General features: G+C 35.9%; 3 protein-coding genes and 1 non-coding gene across 4 annotated transcripts in view; 1 reads left to right on the forward strand and 3 right to left on the reverse strand.

The window, feature by feature from the left end:
• The window catches only part of LOC107465569 (mitotic spindle checkpoint protein MAD1), a gene marked incomplete in the record, with an annotated part of 9,937 nt that extends 7,266 nt beyond the window's left edge, over positions 1-2,671 (reverse strand). Inside the window, 7 exon segments of the mRNA XM_016084548.3 lie at positions 1-86; positions 1,026-1,142; positions 1,374-1,466; positions 1,553-1,750; positions 1,942-2,102; positions 2,182-2,281; positions 2,382-2,671. Of these exon segments, the coding sequence (XP_015940034.1) occupies positions 1-86; positions 1,026-1,142; positions 1,374-1,466; positions 1,553-1,750; positions 1,942-2,102; positions 2,182-2,281; positions 2,382-2,561 (935 nt within the window).
• A 105-nt stretch (positions 2,672-2,776) lies between these two features.
• Positions 2,777-2,850, forward strand: TRNAV-AAC (transfer RNA valine (anticodon AAC)). The gene has a single exon. It is a non-coding gene; the product is annotated as a tRNA-Val (tRNA).
• A 2,557-nt stretch (positions 2,851-5,407) lies between these two features.
• LOC107465559 (uncharacterized) lies at positions 5,408-8,767 on the reverse strand. Its single transcript, XM_016084540.3, has 7 exons — positions 7,859-8,767; positions 7,663-7,729; positions 7,524-7,574; positions 6,893-6,945; positions 6,572-6,782; positions 6,195-6,365; positions 5,408-5,631 (listed from the first exon to the last, which is right to left on the reverse strand). Exons 1-7 carry the CDS (start codon positions 8,683-8,685, stop codon positions 5,575-5,577), a joined length of 1,437 nt encoding a protein of 478 aa, XP_015940026.1. The 5' UTR covers positions 8,686-8,767; the 3' UTR covers positions 5,408-5,574.
• A 681-nt stretch (positions 8,768-9,448) lies between these two features.
• Positions 9,449-14,378, reverse strand: part of LOC107465550 (dynamin-2A) — a gene marked incomplete in the record, with an annotated part of 11,610 nt that continues 6,680 nt past the window's right edge. The window contains 9 exon segments of the mRNA XM_052258034.1: positions 9,449-9,993; positions 10,311-10,486; positions 11,131-11,273; positions 11,547-11,695; positions 11,801-11,948; positions 12,311-12,367; positions 13,037-13,113; positions 13,747-13,873; positions 13,994-14,078. Coding sequence (XP_052113994.1) covers positions 9,761-9,993; positions 10,311-10,486; positions 11,131-11,273; positions 11,547-11,695; positions 11,801-11,948; positions 12,311-12,367; positions 13,037-13,113; positions 13,747-13,873; positions 13,994-14,078 — 1,195 coding nt within the window.

A 14,378-nucleotide genomic window follows, 5' to 3' on the forward strand; every position in this document is an offset into this window, starting at 1 on the left:
CTCTTCTCCTCCAACAATTTTTCCTTCAAAAGTTCAACGTTCTCATAACTCGATCTTAGCTTTCTCGCTTCCCTTACTTCAGTTTCCTAAAATATCAAAGTAATCAGGATATATTTTTCAGATTATGACAGAATGAAAGCCAACAAAGGCAATAATCTAGTATTCTCCATTTTTAAACAAAAGTGTTCATGAATTAAACAAAACACACATAAAAAGAAGCCTGCAAGGCATAGGATAAGATGCTATCCTAAATAACAGACAAACAACAAACAACAACAAAACCTTATCGCATGATGTGGGGATATCCTAATAACATTAAGGAGAAAAAAACTACAGTTAAAGGAATCAAAAATAAAAAATACTGCCTCCTTACGAAGCATACAACTTAACAAACATTGCACTGAATATGGACTCCTGTGTCTGTTCAGAAAATCATGAGTTACACCTAAACCAGTAACTATTCTTTTAATTCATTTATGCATGAGAAAAAGACAAATAGGTTCTTAATCTTTTGATCCGCGGACAATTAAGTCCTCGAGGATTTGAAAATTTTTCCCTGACCTTTTCAAAACCTGGATATATCGATCCCTCATGTTCACTTGGGTCTATCAGACCCAACGGAAAAATCAAATGTGACTCTCGTTGTACTGACCTGGTTGATCCTGATGCACACGTGAGAGAATTTTTAAAATGAAACAAATTAGTCTTAGGGATCGATGTGTCCAGATTTTGAAGAGGTCAAGGACTTAAATGTCCGCAGATTTAAAAGTCAGGGATCGATTTGTCCTTTATTAAACATGAACAGAAGCCATTACTGCTTGATACAAACACATTCTATAGGAAAAACCTTTCCTTTTTATATCCAAATAATTCAACAAATAGTGGCACCTTTAAATTTATGAGAATACCACTTGATTAATTACTGGTAGCAGTCCACACATCATTGACACATGAAACCTAAGACTTCTACAATCACCATAAAAAATGAATTGAAGTTCAAGAAAAACAAATGGAAGCAATCTTACATAATTCTGAAGCTCTTGTTGCAACTCTTTAACTAAAACACTACTCTCCGTGGAAGAAATTTCGCGGGAGGCCAAAGTTGCTAGTTTTTTCTCAACTTCAATCTTCTCATGCAAACACTACCAACACAAATCAAGATGTAAAACCAAAATAAGTTCATAACCTAACAGGAAAAAAAGGTATATCGTAATGAAATGAAGTAAAGATATAAATCCAACAGAAAGCTGACCAGAAGAATTCAAATCTTTAATACCAGAATAAAATTTTAACATTGCAGGCTATGCAATGTTCACAGAAGATTCTCAAAGGAACATATAAAGCCAAATGAGCAACTAATTAGATATCTAAACCTCATTGAGTCGGTCCTTCAGATGTTCCAATTGCTCTTTCAGAAGCTCTGCTTCTTTCTCCGCATTATTAGCTCTACATTCCACTTTTTCCAGCTATAATGAAAGAACTGCACAACTTAAGCAAGAACTCGTAGCTATAAACATGCAGCTTAGTTTGCACACCAAATATTGCCACTTACATTTGCAGTAATTTTAGAAACAGAAAACTTCGAGTCCCTTTTCAGCTGTGTAAGTTCATCGTTAAGTCGCTGTTTTTCTCTCTCTGTACTCTCCGAAAGATGGCTGAGCTTTCCTTCTAAAGATTTTGCTTTTTCTTCTGTTGAAGCAGCATGTGACTCGGCCTTCGCACGAATGTTCATCTCATTTTGGAGCTTAACCTAGACTCCACAGGATTAGATAAGAAAAAACACTAGTCACATTGGGGAGTAACAAGGTTCAAATTCAACAGTTCAATAGACATTATCATCAACCAGACCACCAAACTCAGCTTCCTGCTATAAAATGCATATTGGAACAAAAGTATTTATTCGTCTTCTAACAGAGAAGTATGCAGAGAATTAAAATCTACCTCAAGATCACTGTTTAACTGTATTTGTTTTCTCAATCGTTCTTGAGATTCAGTAACCTCCTTCAGAAGCTGTTCTTGGAGTGCGTGCTCGCGGCCTTTAGAAGCAGCAAGTTCCTGTTGGGTGTATGATAACTGGTCAAGAAATTTCTTCCTCTCAGACTCTGTAGCAAATTAATTAATTAGAAGCTAAAAAAGGTATAAGGAAAGGAAACATGGTTCGGGTAGAAGGCAGATACGAACCAACTTTACGGAAATTAGTATCCAATGCCTCCAATTTAGATTGATAATCACGAACTTGGTTTTCAGCTGTGCTTAAGGCCTCTATGAACTCGGCTTTAACCTGAAACAATTCATATGAATAATGTTTAGATGAAGAGGTTGAGAAGAACGTTGCAGAATGAAAATGAAAATGGACTGGGAAGAGATAATGGGAAACACACCATTTGGCGACACTGATAGGTGCAGAGCAAGTGGGTGTTATCGGGATCCTGCGCCGCCGACTCAGGCAAAGGCGCCGGCGGAGGAGGATCCTCGTAGATAACGAGCTGACGATTGGCGTCGGAGTCGGAGTCGGCATCGGCGCGTGGCCTCTTGGATGGGGGAGGAGTCCTCAATATCATTCTTCTTTTCTCTTCGCTGCACTTGGAACAATCAAATCAATCCTCCACAATATGCACCACACCCTGTCACCCTTCTCTCCTTCTCTCTCTTATTTGAAATTGAAACCAGCCCCCCCAGCACAGGCGCCACTTCAAACCCCAGGGATTACAAGTTACAACCATCGCAGAAACAATTTTACTTTATAAAATTTAAAATCTCAAGAAACTTTTATCAGGGTGTCGTGGTGTAGTTGGTTATCACGTCAGTCTAACACACTGAAGGTCTCCGGTTCGAGTCCGGGCGACGCCATTTTGTAATATGTTATTATTTAATGATTTTAACTTTTGTTTTTGTTATTCATTTGGTTGATTATCTTCCACTTGAATATTGAGTGGCCCCAGGTCAGAAAGTGTAGTTTGTTGGTGTGGGGGAATATTCAAGTGACTTTAGTGCTTCCCTTGATTATTTAATCCACTTTTATTGTTTTCTTGCTCAAGGTACACGAGTTCTCTATTGAAATTTTGTTAATGAACAGCTAATATTGAAAAAAGTTGTTTCCATAAGGTTTGTTTACCATCTTGATCTTCATGGTCAAGAGGGAAATATCATGAACAATATAACTCAAAATAACTATTGTGGAAATTAATATGGATCCAAAGCACCTCAAAATAATGTTTGAGGTTTCTCCTTTCTCTCTTGTAAGTTGGTGTCCCTCTTTATTATAAACTTACATCGTATAATTAAGTGCTTGAAGAGGCTAAGCTGCAGACTGTAGTTTTCGTATTTTGTAGCAAAAATGGTCGTCACCATGCAGGTTGTCTAAATTTGGGAGTGATCATGAGCTGCTCTTGTGACTTTATTTTGTAACTTACTAACTTTACATGCTTACATGTATTGAATTTTGATCAATACTGGCATTTACTCCCGAAATATTTTACGGGATCATTTAACTATTAGGGAATATTAGAGCATGAATACATAATTTGGTAAGAATAATAACGGGTAATGAAACATGTAGAGACACTAACTAAGATGAAACAAAACAAAAAGTTGTTTATTCTATAAGCGGTTTAGTCCCTATAATATTGTGATATATTTCTCCCTATAAAACATGAATATTTCGTTGAGTTGTTGTCTCAAACTCTATCATTCGGACATGACATTTATTTAATACTCGTTTCACACACATGTCATTTGTATTTAAAAAGTATTTTTTCAGATATTTTAAATACACCTAAATATTATTATATGTCAACAAATTCAACTTTATCATTAACCTATTGTTCATATCCTGATTCCAGGTCCAAATAAGATAAAAAGGCCCAATTTATAGATTGACCTCCCCGTATAATCGACTTTCACAAAAGAGGTCGGATTCGACACAGATTTCACTCCAAGGAAGTCGGGATCCAAGATTAGTTGGCAGATAATCCTTATTCAAAATAAGTAACTGTCCTTAAAATCTCTCAACCCACTTCCAGGAGCCATATCTCAACTTCCCTAAGATAAATGGACGGTTATCCTCCTTAAAAGGTGGAACTACTCCAACGGTGGTTATTGGTTCACCACTATAAATACACTGACACTCTTCAGGTATCTCAGAGTGTCTTTGCAGGTACCACCCCCCATTCCTTCATACACACAAGTCGGACGGAGGCTCCCAGATGCAAACCTAGTCAGAGGCTTCCCCCTCCAAATGATTGAGCCAATCCAACGAGTCCACCCCACTAATCTCCAGTTACCCAACATAACACCTATATTAGTGTAAGACCTGCGCATAGGCCAAATATTGATCCAATATCAACATTAATTAGGATTGATATTAATAGTTATTATTTTTACTTTGAGAGATTGTTTGTGTATAAAATATATTAAAGAGAGAAAATGTATTTTAGTGAGAATAACTGTTCTTTATAAAGTTGTTTTGTTAAGTTTTAGAGTTGGTCTAGTTGATTACCGGTCGGTAGATAGATAGATAAACACTTTGATAATTTTTTTTTTAAGTAATTTAGTTGGTATATATAATAACGTGATATATACGTGTGTAATACATAAAAGAGAGAGACATACACAACAGAGAAAATGTATTTTGCGAGAATATATCTTTTTTCTTCAGTTGTAGAGTTAAATGATGGAGTTGGTATTTAACATAGATAAAGAGACTGAGAGAAAAATTTAAAAACAAAGATTGAGAGATGAAAACTAATTAAGTATATAGTATATTTAATGTAAAATGTACATGATTGATTTATTTTTTAATATCCTATATAATGGGAGTAAGTGTACTGATGAGATGAGAGATTAGGGATAAAATGGAGGTGAGGTAGCAAAAGTAAAGATAGTGAAAGGAGTAAAATGAAAATTTAAAAAGTTAGATGATGGTATTTTTGAAAATAAATATTATTTAAATTTCAATCTGTTACCAAAAATTTTAGTTCGCTGTCTCTATTTTTGACCCCCAAACACTAAGTGGCCTATAGTGTATTTAGCTCATTTCTAAAAATTTCATACCATATGGTCATATGACATGTAGAGGTCATTTAATATAACACATCAATGAATCTATAATAATAACACTTAAAATGATTGATAGACTCTAATTTCAAAGAAAAAAATATAGTAATTTTATAATATTGATAATTAAAATGAATCATCTTCACAAACTTGAGAATAAGCAAGCGTTTACTCGTTTTAAATAATTGAGCTGTAGATTATCAAGACTAACCAGATTGAAATACATTGTTCCAAAGATGTAATATAGGTCCATTGTTTTAAACCAAGATGTATGAAGTTGATCTTGGAGGAATGAGTTTGACAGTTTTAAGGCAATAAAGGGGTTGGGTGCACTCTAGGACAAACATTCGCAGAAAAATTTCGAAGGTTTTCTAATGTGTGTATTTTGTTAATTAATGATCATCAATTCAGCTGTACATATATAATATTCCTGGCAAGATATAATATTTACAAGATAACAATGACCATTTACATATTTACAAATGAAAATTACCACCATGCCGTAGTGTTTACTTTCTATTAGATACCTTCCTTAAAAGGACCAGAATCATGCAGCAGCTTCATAACAAGCTTCACCTGCAGAGGCAAAAGAGTCAAAGTTATAGCCCGCGAGTTCAGAACCATAAGAACATGAATGTAAAATAACATTATCAAAAACAAGAACAAAAGGAGGCAGATAAGACTCCTCCAGGCTCGAAACCATCTGTGAAGATTAAATTAGGATATTGTATGTTACTGTTTTGTTGCTAAATTAAGGGTTATTTTGGTGAAACCACTATCATATGTCTCAAACAAAAATGGAAATTGCATCCCAGCACTCAACATTTGGGCCTCTGACTCCAAATGTTTAAAAGAGGAAAAACACATCCTACTACTCAAATATGATGTCATCCTAGCAGTTACTCTGCAAGGAAAATCTATCAACTAAATTTATTGTACAATCAAACATTTCATATCATTAGCAAGAAATGGATCCATTTGATAAAATGATTTATAAGAAGTAGTAGAACAGGATCCATTTGATAAAATGATTTATAAGAAGTAGTAGAACAAGAGTGAACAAAGAAAGGTGAGACACTAAGCAGCATACATGCATAATAACTTAAAAGAATCTACCTTCATGAACAAATTCATCATACCTGAGAAGTTTCACGTATTAAGAAGTCTTCTATAGCTCTCCTAAATTCTTCATCAAGAAGGTAATGGCAGCTATAAGTTGTCACAGGAAGATACCCTCGCTGAATCTTATGCTCACCCTGAGCTCCAGCTTCCACCGTTTTAAGATCGAGTTCAATAGCTGCTTCGATTGCCTGCAATGTTACGAAATACAAATACAAAATACATAAGCTGACTCCACAGGAAGCCAAAGGGAAGGTCTATTCCATAAAAGATACGATGGAAGAAGTATCTGATGTAAAACTTTAGCATTATATTCCAACCATAAAACCAGAACCAAGCAAAAAATATGGGAAACAGATCAAAAAACAACTTTGGGGAAAAAATCACAAGTGTAAACCTGGTAATAACATGCTTCAAAATGCAAACTTGGATAGTAAGCTTGTGGGTGACATCCCCATAGGCGTCCAAACAAAGTATCACCTCCTATAAGATTTAGGGCACCAGCAACTAGTTCATCCCCTTCTTCAGCAACAACAAGTAGTACCTGATCTCCCATTTTTGACCCCAGCTCATGAAAAAAATCACGTGTCAGGTATGGAGTACCCCATCTGTCAATAGACAAAGGATGCTGCATTATTAAGTGTGGTTACTTCAACAATTCCATCTTGCAAAAATTAGTTCTTATCACATTTGATGGGTTCAATCAAAGGAAACATACTTGTTATCAGTTGTGTTCCGATAGAAATTATAGAAAGAATCCCAATGTGTTGCCTTCCATTACATAAACATGAGATAATGAGTTAGCAAATAACAAGAAACAGACACTAAGTTTTAACAGAATATATACAAACACACACCAAAACTAAACTGTTATCAGTGCTATGAAATGATTAAAAGAGTACAAGCATTAGGGCGGATGCTCTTATGGACATATCTTCCTAAGGTACTAAAAGCTATATGATGAAACCGTCTAACTTTTTAAGTTAAGAATTGCATGATCAAGACATCATTTCATCATGTCATTCATGTGTAATTCAATTTTACTTTTGAATAGTTTGCTAAGAGCATGTTTCTCTGCACCTCTTATTTATTAAAGAGAAAAGGATGATTTCAAATATGGTTTGCTTTCAATTGTAAGATTGCCAGCAGAGATCATTTGGCCTAGACCAGTTCAACAGAAGCTCATCAATATATGAGACAGAAAAACACATGATGATATATGGTTAAATATAATGTTTCCATAAATCATTTTCTCTAACTAATATATGCTTAAAATCTTCAATAGTAACCAAATCGACTAACTTGTTAAGAAAATGCAATCCTTCAAATATCAAAGTCTTGCAAAGTACCTTTATTTCATAACCCCGGAGCCTTTTCATAATCAAGTTCTGGGCTGAGATCTGCAGATACACAAATAATATGACAAATCCAGGAACATATGACAAAATTCTTCTCATGTCATTAAATGCTTTTGCAACCAATGCAAACCTTTTTGCGCTCTTGGCGTATATTTTTCCTTTTACTTTGCTTCATGTCCATCAAAAAGTCATCAAACCTGCCAACAAAAAATAATTGTATGGAATATTGACCAATGCTACGAACTTATATTGCATATTTGCATGCATCTTCACAGGCCCAGATATCCTAAACCCTAAACCCTAAAAGAAATGCTTGGATGACTCACTTTTTGTAGTTGCGGTTTTTCCAGTGGTACTGCATTCCAATCCTGGGCAAGAACCCTTTTTGGCTGAGTTGAAGGCACTCACTCTCAGTGGGGAAAGTAACATGCAAGGACGAAATCTGAGACTTGGCAGTGATATCCTTCATGGCAGAGAGGAGGATATCAAAGGTTTCACTCTTGAAGGGAGTATCGCGGAGCAAGATTCTTGGCCCCGTCACGGGACTGAAGGGGACACAGCATTGCAGCTTCGGGTAATACCTGGATCCGTACGAATAGTATGCATTGGCCCAGGAGTGATCGAACACGAACTCGCCGTACGAGTGGCTTTTCAGGTAGAGGGGAACGGCGGCCACCACGGGGCGGGAGGAGGACGACTCGTCCCGGGCCACCACGTGGTGCGGGGTCCAACCGGTTTGGGCGACGGCGGAGCCGGAGGTCTCCAAGGTGGAGAGGAAGGCGTGGGTCACAAAGGGATTGAACTTGCCGGGGGCAGTGGCATCCACCGCGCACGCGTCCCATTCAGCGGCTGCAACCTCTGAGATTGAAGACAGAACCGATACACTTATCACTTTGTTATTGTTAGTGCCTTCTGGCTCTGGCGCTGTGAGAGTGAATAGTAGTTGTTGTTGTTGTTGTTGTTGTTGTTGTTGGATTTGCGTGGAGTTGGTTTTTCTGCCAAATCCCCAAAAGAGTGCAGTGATTCTACTAGTGGCAACGGTGCATGAGGATGAGGATGGCTTCTTCTCCTTCTCCGACAAGTCGAATCTGCGGCGGAGAAATGGGGAAGGAGGAATGCAGCATCTCACGATGACGCTGCCGCACACTGCCATTGCAACTTCTCTTCTCCCGAACGTTACTTTGCCACGTCGCCAACAATGAGAACCTCATATTATAACCACAACTCCTCATACTTGATTTGATTGCTACAACTGAATTAACACCCACGACCAAAGTGAAAGTGCCCCAAAATTTGTATTTTTTTTATTTTTATTTGACTTACTGAAGCCACTTCACTATTATATCACTTCTAGAGTTCTAGTGGCTTTGACACCAAAATAAATCCTCTCCATTTTTTTAACAGGTAGAGAGAATAAATGGTGTTTTTCATTTTTAATTTTATAAGTAGAATCAAAAATAAATAGGAGAGAAAGATTAAACTGGACACCATTCAATTTTTTTCCAATGGATTTCCACTCCCGCTTTGACACCAAGGATAAGGACAACAATTTCACATAAGGTGTGTTTGAAATGATAAATCCTTTTCCTTTTAGACGTATTTGAATTGAGTTAATTTTAAATCAAACAGAATGTTTACAATAATTGAAGAAAAAATAGAATTGAAATTTGAATTTAATTTTAATACATTAATAGTATAAAATATTTTATACAATTATACAATCACATTTATTCTTTTAAATGACTATTTACACGGTTAATGTGCATCAAAATTAAATTCTAAAAATTTCCACTACCAAGTGAACAGGACCCATTCTTGACAAATAAAAATTTATTACTTCCAGTAATATACTACTGACTCTAAACAAGAAAAGAGATTTGTGCTTAAATGAAAAATCAGAATAAAAGCAATCACGATTGATGGACAAATGATATAACTGCTGATAATCACATAGATACAAAACAATTACATCTGTATTCTTTTTTTTTAGGAAAAAAAAATGTTGGGAAGACAATATCATCTTACCCAACATTGCCCCCACATACCCAGTAAGGGAATAAAATTGGACGCATGCTAAGATGACTGCAAATCAATACTTATCTACAAGCCTATAACATTCCACTATGTTACTTAGAGAGGGGTGTGGAACAGTCTCGAAATAAAAGCAAGAAAAACTGAATGCGTCCAGACAACAAGAATGCATAATCTTGATGAAAACCATGGTTTATCTAATATCTTGAACCAGATGGCGGAGGGGCTGGTGGCAACCGAGTAGGTGTCCGGCGACTTCCAGAATTTGACCCTGAGCTCAAATCGCCATTTTGGGACGGGTCACTGTAACGTCTACTATGACCACCAGAACCATACCTAGATGACAAGTCGCTGGGACCATTAGCAGCAGCATCAAATGCAGACCTCCAATCATCACCTGAGGAGGCTCCAGAGGTTCTTGGGCTACTTTCTGCATAAATATGTTTGTTAGAACTACATAAATGTAAATGAAATGATATACAAAAATATAGATTTAACTGATGAATATTCAGATACTATCTGATAGTGAACATTGGAAGTTTGCAATCATCACGATACAGGAATGGCTATGAATTCTAACATTTTATAAACCTAGTCATCCATGTTTTCTTCGAAAAAGAAAAAACTTGGAATTTTTTCCAAATACTTGATACTACAACTTAATCTTTCCTGAAAATGAAAAGTGAATACAATATAACTTGTTGAACAACTTCAAAAATGCACCTCAAGCAAGTTTGCAGACATTACCTATTGCACTCCCTCCATCAGACCAAGTGGAGGCTGCAGCCGCTCTGTTGTCATGGATGCCAAGTTGCCTAGTTAGTTTCGAAAGAAGCGAAGACTGTTTCTGAACACGCTCCCTTTTGCGCTTGACATTTTGGTCCTCCTGGAGCAGCTCCTCAATTTTCGCTGAGCTTTGAGCACTGTCAACCAAATTGAATAAAATAAATGGAGGGAGGAAAACATGTTTTTTCACCATCAAATGTTCAATTTGTGAATAGTAATTGTGAACGAGTATAGTGGTTAGGTAAAAAAATATGTAAAAGATTCGTATTATATATATTTTTTAATTAAATGATATCTCATTAGAGAGAAATGATAATGAATACAACTAGAGGATGTTAGATATCACAATTCTAGCACAGATAAAAGAACAAGCATGGAAAACCAAAACAAAAAGTGCAGCAACGTGCCCAGTCTAATATCAGATGTAATTATCACAGGAAAAACACCTCAGGGACACCAAAAGTATAGTCCTAGAGCTCGAATCTAAGGTCTAAAGAATATCCTTAAAGATACACACATTCTACTTCAACCTTATCCCACAACAAGTATAAGCTCTAACAAATATCCTCAAAAGGTATAAGCATTCTTTGCCAACCAAACATACTGAACTCGCTATCCACCACCATGAAATTTTATCCTCCTTGTATATTCCCAGTGTCTCTGCCCTGATCTTCAAGGTATACGAATAATGGCAACCCATTACATTATAAATAAAAATCAAGCTAAGAAGCAATGTACTTGACAATTATCAGACCATAAGATGCTTGGAGAATGCACTAACCTGATGGAACTGTACAACTGGTAACTCACTTTTGGGACATTAGCAGCAAGGCTGTTAAGAACAGCTTCAACATAACCACGCACTTCTTGAGACATCCATCTAAGTTCCTCTTCTGGGTCTGCAGGTTTTCTAGCCATAGTATCCTACAAGAGCAAGTTCTCAATTAACTAGAAATTGGTCTCTGTTTGTAACTATCAGAAAAGTTAACAGCACTCCAAAAAAAGACCCTAAGTTCCAAAAGCAATGAGTTATTTGCACACAAATATCTACTTCAAAGGAGGAGGCTGTCAAAGGAAACTTTTTGTATCCAACACATAAATCCCAAACTTGAGAAGAAATGTAAGCAAAATTGGACTATCCAATGAAATATGTTCATGAGAAAAAGATTCTAGCGAAAGAGAGAAAAAATTCCTTACAAGGGAACCATCAGAAAGACTCTGTCGCATAGGAAAACCCTGCTCACCGATGACTTGACCACCTTTAGACTGTGCAACATTTCTTAGCTTGTTGATCCACTCAACCTTATCTGCCATGCTCTCAGCCTTTAACAAAACTGTGCTTTGAGCTGCAAAATGCATTTTAAACATTAGGACAATCCCAGCATTGTTCAGATCTGAAGATGGATTTAAGAGAACTGGGAGAGAATTAATAAACTAGAATGAGTGATTACCTTTCATGACAGTTTTATAGGGGACCTTATTTGTTATCTTGAAAGTAAGGTTTGATGTTTTTCCAGAATCAGGTCCGTTGGACTTCTTATCCTTAGAACTCTTTGCAGGGGCTTCATCATCTTCAGAAAGTTCCTCAATGTTGCATTCCTGATCATTACATTCAGAAGACAAAAGCAATAGATGAATCACCACATTTAAAATCTATTGAATATTCCCTCTTGGATCAAATTCAAGCTCTAATAAAATGAAGCACTCACTCAAATCATGACGATATGCCACTATAGACATGAAGGTAAAAAAAACATTCACACGACATAAAGGGAGTTTGACAACCATGAAACAATATCTATAAGGAAGGACAACATAACCACACAGTTCAACATTTACTTTGAACCTTTTGAAACTGGTCAGTCACACATCACACAATCTCTATATGCGGTTATTTATCTCAATTTTTCCCAAAACAGTTAATATTGAAGTTAGTAACATAAATTCAAGAAGGTCCATACCTCTAATGTAATGACTCCCCGGAAATGTTTCTCCTCTTGTTTCTTGGTGTAACCAAGCTGGAAATACAAAGCATATTTAAATCAATTTGTATGATACTATAATTTTGCAAAAAATGAATAATAGCCTTAATAATTGGAGGTCCTAGGCAAGAGACATATGACCTTTGAGCTTAATTATTCAGGTCATCATATCAATCCAATAGTTGAAGCACTGGTAGGGAAAAAAGGATAAACCAAAAACAATATACAAACTTTTTGAAGGCAAAACATATTCAAGGTTCCTGTCCATATAGGCTCATTTTAAGAGAGGGAAAAAGAAACTTAAAAACAAATCAAGGACCCACTTAGAGGCATAAAAACAATAAATATCCTTCGTCTATAGTTTAAGTTTTCAAAAGAGTCAGCCCTTGACATGGTATTAAAATCCCATGACCAATGGTAAGGAGTTCGAATTTTGTAACCCTATTCTCAATTAAAACATGTAATTTTGAACAAACTAGAGTGGCCCTGTGTATTATCTAGTATCTCCATTTCAAGCCCAATAGCAATTACATATCTTACATACATAAAAGTAGGAAACCAATTCTGTGAAGCAACAAGTCATTATGTTGGACGGTTAAGTGCTTGAACTAACTCTTTCAGCTTTTAACTTTTAAATCACATTATTAGATGATGCTAGCTTGTTCTGATTCAAAATTAGAGATTTGAACAACATAATTTACAAACCTTGCCACTCTTCTCGTTTAAGACAAACCATCTTCTACTCCAACCACTACCCTTTCCGCTTTTTTTCAACATATATCCTGCATTGAGGGGTGATTACAGAAGTTAATTCAAAGTACTAAACACGTAACTTAGAAAGACATAACACCTAACTTTAAAACAGGGAGATGGAAATAGATAAGGCAGGCTTAGAAACTTTCATTAACACATGATCCAGAGATTAGATGGATATTAGAAAATAGTGAATAACTTTTATGATATTTGCAATAAAAGCTTATTGTATATCTATAACTGGAGATATAACACGATAATATTGTTTTTCTCGTTTGTATTCATTAAACAGACTGAAAATGAAAAGAATTCTCTCAAATTTTTCTCTGCTTCTTCAGTGATGCTGTCTGTTCAAATGATCTCAAGTACAATCTGCATATGACTAATTTAGTGATTTAAAAACCAGCCTCATCCAAGACTTGCCCAACAATATTTGGGGGAAAAAATCCAACTATTGCAAGTTATATATGATAAGAATGACCACCACAAAATTAAGGGAGGTAACTGTTTTGACTGACATGAATACTGAAGATCCAGATCTAGGATGGGAAAAGAGGAAATCATAAAAGAAAAGGAGGAAGCCACCAGGTTAATAATTATGCAACAGAATCCTTAATAATGTTAGGTGCAAAATGCAAATTTTAGGATGAAAATAAAAAAACCTGCCGTTATCTCCCCATCTGGCCCAGCAGTCTTTAAGCTCGATGGCTCTTGTATATCTTTGTCAGGCTGATTGGACTTCTCTTTCATTGATTTTAAGTTTCCTCCACTTTGTTGAGGACTAGTTGCCTGGAAAAGGAAAGAGTACATGTATCTTGCATGTATTTAGAAAAATAGAAAATTCTAAACTATCATATGATAGTAACAAATTCAAGTCTGTAAATTTTTCCAATGTAAATAATCCCGCACCCTACTCAGAATTGACTGTTCTGCATCAGTTGCCTTTTTGGACGACCGGTTCTTTAGCTCCTCTTCTCGGCGTTGTCTTTCCATTCTAATAAAATTAGTTGGAGCCATTAAAAAAATATGAAAGTTAAATAAATACAGCTTCAATCAGATGGTGTGACAGTTAATTTTGGTGTGTGTATATGCATAGTAGATTATAGGCTTAATAACTTTGTAACTCCCAATAGTTTTATTCAATTTTCAGTTAAGTTCCTATAGTTTAAAAGTTTAATCAAGTCGCTGTAGCGTAAGAGAAATTCGACTCCCTACTTTCAACTAATATTACAAAATAAAATAAAAAGAAGTTCAAGTTAGATGGAGATTTCATTAATATTATTTAACCAATCAC

The sequence above is a fragment of the Arachis duranensis genome, chromosome 1, assembly GCF_000817695.3.
Source record: "Arachis duranensis cultivar V14167 chromosome 1, aradu.V14167.gnm2.J7QH, whole genome shotgun sequence".
Taxonomy (NCBI): domain Eukaryota; kingdom Viridiplantae; phylum Streptophyta; class Magnoliopsida; order Fabales; family Fabaceae; genus Arachis; species Arachis duranensis.